This window comes from Melospiza melodia, chromosome 29, assembly GCF_035770615.1.
Source record: "Melospiza melodia melodia isolate bMelMel2 chromosome 29, bMelMel2.pri, whole genome shotgun sequence".
Classification (NCBI taxonomy): Eukaryota; Metazoa; Chordata; class Aves; order Passeriformes; family Passerellidae; genus Melospiza; species Melospiza melodia.
The window spans coordinates 1,827,003-1,837,775 of record NC_086222.1 but is presented as its reverse complement, the minus strand read 5'-3'; the positions used below and the strand labels follow the sequence as shown (position 1 = coordinate 1,837,775).

General features: G+C 45.2%; 1 protein-coding gene across 1 annotated transcript in view; it reads left to right on the top strand.

The window, feature by feature from the left end:
* The first annotated feature begins 217 nt into the window (after positions 1-217).
* Positions 218-10,773, top strand: part of SIK2 (salt inducible kinase 2) — a 35,013-nt gene continuing 24,457 nt past the window's right edge. Inside the window, exons 1-3 of the mRNA XM_063178554.1 lie at positions 218-373; positions 6,893-7,009; positions 7,886-7,949. Of these exons, the coding sequence (XP_063034624.1) occupies positions 224-373; positions 6,893-7,009; positions 7,886-7,949 (331 nt within the window). The 5' untranslated portion in view covers positions 218-223. The remainder of the gene's footprint in view (positions 374-6,892; positions 7,010-7,885; positions 7,950-10,773) is intronic.

Below are 10,773 nucleotides of genomic sequence, written 5' to 3'. Positions count from 1 at the left end.
CCGGTGTCCCGGTGTCCCTGTCCCGGTGTCCCGGTGCCGCGCCGTGCCGGGGCGGGCCGTGCCAGCGCGGTTGCCATGGCGAGGCCCCGCCCGCGGTGACGCGCGCGGTGACGCCGCTCGGTCGCTCGGTGCCCGCTCGGTGGCGGAGGGGGCGGCGCGGCCCCGGGGGCGCCGCGCGGAGCCGCAGCCGGAGCCGCCGCCGCCGCCGCCCCCCGAGCCCAGCATGGTGATGGCCGAGCCCCGGCGGCCCCCGGCGCTGCTGCCCCGCGGGCTCGGGCCCGTCCGCGTCGGCTTCTACGACATCGAGGGCACGCTGGGCAAGGGCAACTTCGCGGTGGTGAAGCTGGCGCGGCACCGCATCACCCGCAGCGAGGTGGGCACGGCGCGGGGGGCGCGGCGGGGGCCGCGCGGGGCCGGGGCCGCCGGGGCCGGGGCCGGGGCCGGGGCCGCCGCTTTTGTCCCTTCCGGCACCTCCCGCGGGGACGCGGAGCCCCGGCCGCCGGCCTGGGGGGCTTCTCCCGCTCGCATCCTCCGGGCGAGGGCAGGAGAAGGCGTGCGAGGCCGCGGGGGGATGCCCGAGCATGTCACCCGCGGGGTGTCACCGTCCTCCCCTTCGGGATGTCACCCCGACGGTGCCACCCCTGGGGTGGTGGCATCGCCCCAGGGTGGTGGCATCGCCCCGGGGTGGCACCCGAGGATGCTCCGGCGCTGCTCCAGCAGCACTTTCTGCTCCCTGCGAAGGGTCGGACCTTGTGCTGTGCCTGCCGTGGTGCTCTGGGTATTTTGGGGTTTCCTGACCCGGGCAATGCTGGGTTATCTGTTTCAGAGGAACTTGGTGTGTGTGTGTGTGTGTGTGTGTGCGCTGAATTCTTCAGCACGGCATCCTCCAACTTCACCAAATCCAACCATTTTTAGCCCCTTTGTTTCACCGCCCCCGTGTATTACCCGGTGATTATTGTTAATACCTGGCGCTTTACCTAAAACAGAAATGATTGTCAGTCTGCCTGGGTAAAAATGCAGTCGTGTTCACTTTAAAAAAAAAAAAAAAAAAGGAAAGGAAAAAAAAAAGAGGTATTTGATGAGACAAATGGCTCTGGAGGATCAGCTTCCTCTTCTGTTTTAGGTAGTTTTAGTTGCTACACCTAGAGGTGAGCTTTCTGTAAGGCTCTCTTCTGGTCGCTTTCATTGTTGACTGAAGAGGTTCCTGCTGCTCTGTACTTGACCAAAGTCATTCAAAGCCCGTCCCGAGCACGGACTGGAAGTGAAACAGACCCGCTGTTATTCAGAGGGGCTGCAGGTATCCATCACCGTGAGCTTGTGCGCGAAAATCATCCTTGGGGAATGGGAGCATTCCTGAAATCTGGAGCTCAGCTGAGCACGGCAGAGCCCCGGCTGTGATTGATGAGCTCTGCATCGCGGGGACTGAAACAAAGTTCTCCTCTCGCCTCATTTCTCAAGTTCATCATCAACTCGGTTCCTTCCGAGCCCTTCCTTGCTCCCCGAGCGGTGCCAGCGCTGCCTTTCCAAGTTTGGGGCCATGTGCCAGAATTGCAAATGCTCCGCTTGGAGATACTCGCTCGTCGTTGCTCCTCAGCCCTCGTTTCTTTGGCAGGCTTTGTGATGGGGATGAAAACTTTAATCTTCGTTTTTATTGTCGTTTTAGAGGGCCTGTTTGTTTAGCATTGTTGGAAATAACAACAGAAAACACAGAGCTTAAAAAGCTCCCCAATTCCTGGATGGTTCTTTCATCTGTGTCCTAAGGAACTGCTGAATTCTGGTATCTTGAATTTTTTTAAACCAGCTTTTCTGTCCAGGCTGCAGCCTTTTTATTTTCCGTGGGATTTTTACAGCAAATTTGCCTGTGCTGGAGGATTTTTTAATCAAGATCTTTGATTTTTTTTGAGTCAGCTCTGACTTCTGCAGCGAGGGATGCAAGAGTGTTTTTCTGGAACTGAATTGCTGACTTGGTTGCTGGAAGTATTTACACAATCTTTGAGGAAGGGGAACCCTGTTAAGATCACTTCTGGTGATGTCAGAGGAAATTAATTCCAGCCAAATACTCTTTGGAATAAGCACTTGCAGCTTGGAGCAGCTCACCTGATTGTTGGGTCCCTGAGCACCCAGAGTGGAAATCCTGCTTGGTAATGACTCCAGCCTGAAGGGTCTGCATATTTCAAGATTCATATAAACTGTTGCTTAAGTTCCAGTGGAAGAATATTCAGTTTTTAGGTCTGGAAGGGCTGTGCTGGTGCACCCTCAGGGCTGTGCTGCAGGAGGATGCTGTGATGCAGCTGAGGTTTGCTAAAATCCTGTTTTAAAAGGACTCCTTGTCAAAGTTTCTCTTGAATCTCCTGGTTTGAACCCTTTAGATTCACAACCTGTTTGTTGTTGGGATTTTCTAGCACCGGCACTTTGAAATTGTGTTTTATACTATTCTGACCTTTAAAATATTTGCTTTTTTTTTTTAACACAACTCTGCCTAGCCAATAACCATCAAATTAAAAAAGATGGGCTCTTATTACCTTGAATGCAGCACTTATGGGTTGTGTACAGTCCACCCTTTCTATGGAAAGACTGCAGGTGAGAAAATAAAATTGTTGCCATAAATTGTGAGCAGAGGTGGAAATTAAATGGAAACAAACATGAAGCAGGAGAGCAGCACAGGGTGTGTGCAAACAAAATCAGAAATCGGAACTTGAATTAAGGCAAGTTCTAAACAACAATACAGAAGTGTGAAAGTTGGGAAACGTGGGATTAATAAAGATATTGAGTGATAAAGATATCATGAATAAATCAGTTAATTAAAGATATGAGGAATAGAGGTGCTGCCTGACCCTTTTTACTGCCAGTCCACCCAGGTGTGGGACTAGTAAAGATATTAGGTGATAAAGGTATCAGGAATAAATAAATTAAATAAAGATATGTAGGCATAGAGGTGCTGCCTGACCCTTTTTACTGGCAGTCCACCCAGAGAAGGAATTAATAAACAAATGATTAAGATATCAGGAATAAATAATTCAAGATATTAGGAATAGACCCTTTTTAGTGTCACCTCACCCAAGGGGAATTAATAAAGATATTAGATGATAAAGATATCAGAAATAAATAAAATAAAGAAAGATTGTAGGAATAGAGGTGCTGCCTGACCGTTCTTACTGCCAGTCTTCCTGGAGGGGGATTAATAAAGATATTAGATGATAAAGATATTAGAAATAAATCAATTAATTAAAGAAATTAGGACTAGAGGTGCTGCCTGACCCTTTTCAGTGCCAGTCCTCCCAGGGGGGGGGCTGAACCCGACCTTTGCCTGCCTTGTTTGGGTGTTTGGTGCCATTTGAGTGGAGGCCACGTGGCTTTTTGCTGCCACGCTCCATCCTTGATCCTGCTGCCCAGAAATCCTGTGATCCCAGGGCAGCTCCTGCTAATGAGGCGTGGAAATGAGCAGAGATTTTCCTGGGGAGGAGGAGGAGGAGAGCAGGGAATGGTAATAATAATGGGAAAGCTGGGAGAAGGTGGGGAGATTTGATTCTGGTGAAATGGGATGGGGATGGAATAGGGAAAAGGTTTGGAATGTGGGGAATAGGGGAAAGGTTTGAAGTGTAGGAAAGTTGGAAAAGGTTTGGAATGTGGGGAAAAGGGAAAAGGTTTGGAGTGTAGGGAATAGAGAAAAGATTTGGAATGTAGGGAATAGAGAAAAGGTTTGGAATGTGGGGAAAAGGGAAAAGGTTTGGAGTGTAGGAAAGTTGGAAAAGGTTTGGAATGTAGGAAAAAGGGAAAAGGTTTGGAATGTAGGGAATTTAGAATGTAGGGAATAAGGAAAAGGTTTGGGATGTGGGGAAGTTTGGAATGTAGGGAACAGAGTAAAGATTTAGAATGTAGGGAATAAGGAAAAGGTTTGGAATGTAGGGAATAGAGAAAAGATTTGGAATGTAGGGAATAAGGAAAAGGTTTGGAAGGTAGGGAAAAGTGAAAAGGTTTGGAATGTAGGGAATTGGGAAAAGGTTTGGAGTGTAGGGAAGTTTGGAATGTAGGGAATAGAGAAAAGATTTGGAATGTAGGGAAGTTGGAGAAGGTCTGGAGTGTAGGGAATAGAGAAAAGTTTTGGAATATAGGGAAGTTTGGAATGTAGATAAATTGGAAAAGGTTTGGGATGTAGGGAATAGGGAAAAAGTTTGGAGCAGTGAAGGTGCTGCTTGGAAAAAGCAGGGAATTTGGGAACCCACCCCTAAATCCTTGATTAACCTCTTCCCCAAGGATTAATCCCCTGCAGAGGAGCTCTGCTCACTGCTCCCCAGGGGAAAATCAAACCTGGCTCTCCTGTGCTCCCAGATGTGCCTTCACCCGGCTGCTGTTGCGGGGAATTTGTGGTTTTCTCTGGTAAAAAGTCTGGAAAATGAGCCTGCAGGCCCTGGTTTGATCCGTGGCACCAGCTCAGGTGGGCTCAGGTGTTTGCAGAGTGAGTAACTCCAGCAGAGACAGCAGCTCCCTGTGCCACACAACAGAATATGGAGTTTTTCCAGACTGCAGGAAGTTGTGTTGGTTAATTTTAATGCTTTTTATCTCTTTTAAGAATGTCCTGGGTTAACAAATCTGAATTTCTGTAACCTGCAGGGACAAAGCTCTGTTTGAATGTGAATTTGTAGCAGGAGGTTGTGTTGTGGTTTTGGTGTTTGTTTGTTTTTGTTTGGGTGTTTGCTTTTTGCCTTTGTTTTTCCTTTCAAGAATTAAATGAACAAAACAAAAACAATGGAAAGTGACAGTTGGAGTAGCTGAGGAGCAGAGGAACTTTCATCTTTCCTTGACAAGCATTTCATCCTCACTCCTTGGCAGCTGCAATTCCCAGATGTCAGGGGAGGATTGAGCAAACTCCCATTCCCTGGGCCCTCAGTGGAAGGGGGAAGGAAATAAGAAATAAGTGCAGTTCCTTGGGCTTTTAAATGAGAAGAAACCATTAAAACTGCAAAGATACCTTGGAATTTAACTCCTTAAGCAGCAAAACCTGGTGGCAGGGGGAGATCAGGGATTCCCTTTTGGTTTTCCTTGTCATGTGAAGGATGTGCTGACATTATATCTTGAAATTTGGGGGATTTTTGTCGTTGGTTTCAGACTGTTGCCAGTAATTGTTGGCAAGCTGCATGTTTAGGAACAAAACACACTCTTCACATAGGAAACTGCCCTGTGCCTTGAAGGAGCTTCTCCACCTCTAAGAATTACATCCCTTTTCCTGTCATCAAGAGACAGCTGAGCTCCAAAAGGAGCTGCTGAGTTCCCTGCTCCTCCCCACATCCTTGGGAAGGCTTTGCTGCATTTTCAGTACTTTCAAGTGGTTCTTCTGTAAAATCCTCCCCTGGTCCTGGCAGGATGAAGGTGCAGAATGAGCTGAGGTGTTTGATCTGCATTGGAGTGGAGGAGCTGCTGCTCTGCTGTGGTTTATCCATTTTATTGGTAATTTAATGCACACTTCGAGTTGTATATTTTCCTGGGGAAAGACAAGGGATTTTTAAAGAAGGAAATTCAGAGTGAGCTGAGGTTAACAAATAGGGAATTGTGAGCTCAGGTGGGCCCACAATCAGTGTTAGCAAGTATATCCATATTAGCAGGTATATCCATTTTATGGACAAATTTCATGCACACTAAAGTTTTACATTTTCCTAAGAGTTGAGGAAGGAAAAGGGATTTTTAAAGAAGGAAAATCAGAGTGAGCTGAGGTCAATAAATAGTTAATTGTGAGCTTAGGTGGGCCCACAATCAGTGTCAGCAGGTTTAGCCGTTTTATGGACAAATGTCATGCACACTTACAGTTTTACATTTTCCTGGGAATTGAGGGAAAAAATGGAATTTTAAAGAAGGAAATTCAGAGTGAGCTGAAGTCAATAAATAGTTAATTGTGAGCTCAGGTGGGCCCACAATCAGTGTCAGCAGATAATGAGGCTCACCTCCCGTGGATTTCTGTCTCCAGCAGCTCTCCCCTGTTCAATAGTTTGTGAAATTCTCTCATAATTGGAAGCATTAGTGGGACTCTCATTGTTTGCTCCTGCTCCAGCATTAGCACAGTGACATTCAGGCTGAATAAACACCATTTCTATATTCAGCATCTTTAGCATTTTTACCCTTTGCACGTGCAAGGGCTGAATTTTCCCTTTCTTCTTGGTTTGAACTTGAAATTTCTTCTGTTGGAGCTTTTTAATCCCTTCAGCATCTAGAGTTATCTTCCCTTTGCAGTTATTGGTTAAAACAAGGGCAGCAGGGCCAGGATGTGTTTTGTGAATTAGCTGAGATGTGTTTCCAAGGTTTGCCTGATAAATTCATCAGAGTTTTTCCTCTGAAGGGGTGAACTGCAGATCCCCTTCTATAACAGCATCTCAATTAATTAAACATATCACACATGCAACTGTGCATGGATCCCCTTGGTTTTTTTTGTGGAGATCCCCAAACAATCCCCACTGGATTGTTTGTGTGGAGCCAAGCTTTTCTCCTAAAATATCATTTTGTGGGACTCAGATTTGTCACCTTGACTCCAGAAATGGGCACCACTAAGAAGATTTAAATCACTGCAAATTGTTGATTAAGGAGCACCTGGAGCACTGGCTTCTCTCACCTGTTCTGAGCCTTCCATTCCATGGAAAATCTGGGGTTTTTCCATGGAAAATCTGCTTTCTCTCACTGAAAACCTGCTTTTCCTCCCATGCTGCTGTGGGTGAGAGCCCTGCAGCCCCTTGGAGGGACCCCAGACCCTTCCAGTGCTGCCCTGCTCTATTTTCCAGCCTGGGATTTGCCTTTCAGAACTCCCCAGAAAGCCTCCAGTGACCTGGGGCTGCATTTCCCCCTTGCCAACGAGGGTGAACTCGCCTTGGGGGAGTTTTTAAACCTCATTTTTGCTCTTGGTCTGCAGGTGGCAATAAAAATCATTGACAAATCTCAGCTGGATGCTGTGAACCTGGAGAAGATCTACAGGGAGGTGCAGATCATGAAGATGCTCGACCACCCACACATCATAAAACTCTACCAGGTGGGCTCAGAGGGGCTTTTCCCCTTTTTTTTTCCCTTTCTTTCCCCCTTTTTCCCTCTTTTTTCCCTCTCTTAGCTCTGCTGAACAAAAATGAAGATCCCTCTTAAGACCAGTTCAGCTTTAAATTAATTTTATGCAGAAGAAACTTTGAAAATATTTAGAAAATAAACAGTCTTTAATTTAATGGTCTATTTAAAAAATCAAACTGGTCTTTAAAATATTGATGTGCCAGGTAGAGATGGAGCTTAAGGAGTTGAATTTGCAATTTATAAATTTGCAATTTATTATTTGATGATATCTCCCCTCAGTTCCTTTCTGAATGAATGACACCACTCAAAAGTGGCAGAAGAGAGGTTGAAAATATTTAAGTAAAGTCTGAGGATCAGCAGGATCACTTGGAGGGAGGGTGGTGCTCACTCCTTCAGTGCCTGGCTAAAAATGCATTTGATAAATGATTACAATTTGATAAATTATATTTTTAAAATTCAAATTGTCTCCCTGGTTTGCTTTTATTTGTGAGCAGTCCCTTGGGACTTTCAGGCCAGTTCATAAATAAAATGCAAAATCAAATTCCCAAAGCTCTTGCCCATGACAAGTTCAGCTGCTGCTGGAATGTTTCTCTGAGGTTGTTGAAATAAACCCAAAATACCTTGAAATTGTCCTGAAATCTGAAATGACTTTTTGAACTGGGGGATTTTCTCAGTGAAGCTTTTGATTATTTTGTTTGCACACATTGGAAGATTGTGAAATTCCAGGTGTGAGGCAGAACTTTCACAGCTTTAGGAGAGAACCATAAAAATAAAGATTCTTTTGGGTGGTTTTCGGCTTTTTTTTGCTTTTCCCACGATCCCTCATGTGTGATTTCTGCATCCACAGGTGATGGAGACCAAAAGCATGCTGTACCTCGTGACAGAATTTGCCAAAAATGGGGAGATTTTTGGTAAGCAGGAGAATATTTCCATGTTCAGCTTTTCAGTGCACTCCTGGTGTCTGTGTCAATATGGGTCTGTTCTTAGATTTCGTATTTCTGTGCACCTGCAGGGTTAAAAACCTTTTCGTTTTAAATTCTATTTCCTCTGTTTCAGTTGGTCTCCACTGCCTCTTGTCCTTTTGCTGGGATTTGTCTTGGGACAAAATCCTGCTGCTTTGGCTGCGAATCCAAAATCACCTCTGGCTTCTATTTTATTATAATATAATTTTAAATTATATGAAATTATATACATATATACACATTGTATGTATAACATACATTATCTATTCAATGTGTATTATATAATACATATAGATTGTATATATACAATATGTCTTAAATAATACAATATGCATTATATAATATATAATATAATTTTATATAATGTTATATAATATAATATAATATATGATATGATATGATAGTATATATAATCTATCGTGTACATTATATGTATTGAATAATACATATACAATAAATAAATATAATATAAATGTAATATCATAAATAAATATAGAAATAATATAATTATACTGAAAATAAAGTTAGTATTTATTAATAATAATAATGTTTTAATTTTATTAAATTTAATTTTTATTATATAATATAATTATAGAGACATATATTTTAATAATTTTAAATAGAATCATGATAAAATTCAATTTTTATTATACAATATCTATATAATTTTATATATATATATATATATATATATTTATATACTTTTAAAAATAGAATTATAATAAAATTTAAAAAGAAACCTCAATCCCTGCTGTAGAAAGGTGTGTCCAGAGGGTGACAGCAGGCTTAGATAAATGTAGAAAATTTGGAGCTTTCCTGGCTGGGGTGGCTTTGCTATTCCAGCCTCTCAGGATGCCCAGGGCTCTGCAGCAGCTCCAGCTGTGGCTCTGTCCCAGCAGGTCCCTGGTGTCCCCTGGAGGGTCCCTGATATCCCCAGCAGGTCCCTGGTGTCCCCAGCAGCTCCTGGTGTCCCCTGTAGGGTCCCTGATATCCCCAGCAGGTCCCTGGTTTCCCCTGTAGGGTCCCTGGTGTCCCCTGTAGGGTCCCTGATATCCCCAGCAGGTCCTGGTGTCCCCTGTAGGGTCCCTGGTGTCCCCAGCAGCTCCTGGTGTCCCCTGTAGGGTCCCTGGTGTCCCCAGCACGTTCCTGGTGTCCCCAGCAGCTCCTGGTGTCCCCTGTAGGGTCCCTGGTGTCCCCAGCAGCTCCTGGTGTCCCCTGTAGGGTCCCTGGTGTCCCCTGTAGGGTCCCTGATATCCCCAGCAGGTCCCTGGTTTCCCCTGTAGGGTCCCTGGTGTCCCCAGCAGGTCCCTGGTTTCCCCTGTAGGGTCCCTGGTGTCCCCAGCACGTTCCTGGTGTCCCCAGCAGCTCCTGGTGTCCCCTGTAGGGTCCCTGGTGTCCCCAGCAGGTCCCTGGGCAGTGGCTGCTGTGCCCAGGGCTGGCACCGTGCCCATCCCTGTTTGCCCTCTGGTTAATGCACAACCCCTGGAGCTGCAGGAGGGACAGGGCTGATCCCAGAACCAGGGATTTGCTTTGTTTGGGATCTCTCAATAAATCCTGGCAGGGGCAGAAAGGCCAAGGCCAGCTTGGCTGCATCAGTGATGGAGAAGATGAAACAGGAAAGCCTTACCAATATGATTGCCTGGCAAAAGATTTGGAGAATAAGGAAACTATAAGTGAGACTGAAATGAAAGCAAGCTTTGAGATATTTTAGTTACTAAAGCACTGGAAAACAATGGTGTGGCTGCTGAAGGTGATCCCCTTTTGATGGAACAACACCCTCTGCTTGCAGACAGCTCCAAGGGTCAGAGCAGACCCTACAGCTTGGCAGAAGGGGCCCAAAGAGGAGATTTTAGGGTTTAAAATGTGACACAGGATGGTAATGTAGTGATTCTTATAGGCTGATGTAAATGCTGTAGGATTTGTGTATTGTACTAGATTGGTTAGTGAGAATCAGAATATTCAACACAGAAGAAGATTTGTGGTGTCATAATGGGAACCTCGCTCTCTTACCCTCCCATCCTCTCCACCCCTCTTTTCTCTCAGTCCTGCTCTGAGCTGTGGCTGGCAGCTCCCAGCAGGGCCCTGCACTTGGCCCTTTGCAATAAACCCCAAATTCCAAGCCCTGGCTTCAAACATCTCTCATCTCCATCCATCCTGACCATCCTACCCCCCGTCACTCCTACCATGAACTCGTGCTGCGTTGCTAACAAATGCTGGATTAACAGCTCAGGGCTAATTGAGTTTGTGCCTTTGATATCTGACTTCACCTTGCTGTCATATGATTTGTCAGTCACTCTGTGCCTGAGTGATATTTAGCTTGCAAATATTATGATCTCCCCTTACTGCCAGGCTTTTGTTTGCTCTTGTGCTTTGCCAAGTGAAACCAGCTGAGAGTGTGTGAGCTGGGGTGGGAGCTCTGAGCTGAGCTGCAGCTCCCACAGACCAGCTCTGACCACAGAGAAGAGTTGAAATTGAAATATTGCCAAAGTTACAAAGCCCCTAAATGATATTTGAATTAAAAATCCTATGAAACACAGGCTAACAAAGAGCCATAAATGGTATTTTAATTAAAGATCCTATAAAACACAGGCTAACACAGTCCCCTAAATGATATTTGAATTAAAAATCCTATAAAATACAGGCTAACAAAGCCCCTATATGATACATTAATTAAGTCCTGTAAAACACAGGCTAACACAGCCCCCTAAATGATTTTGAATTAAAAATCCTATAAATCACAGGCTAACCAAGGCAGGTTTGGAGCTGTGCTGGG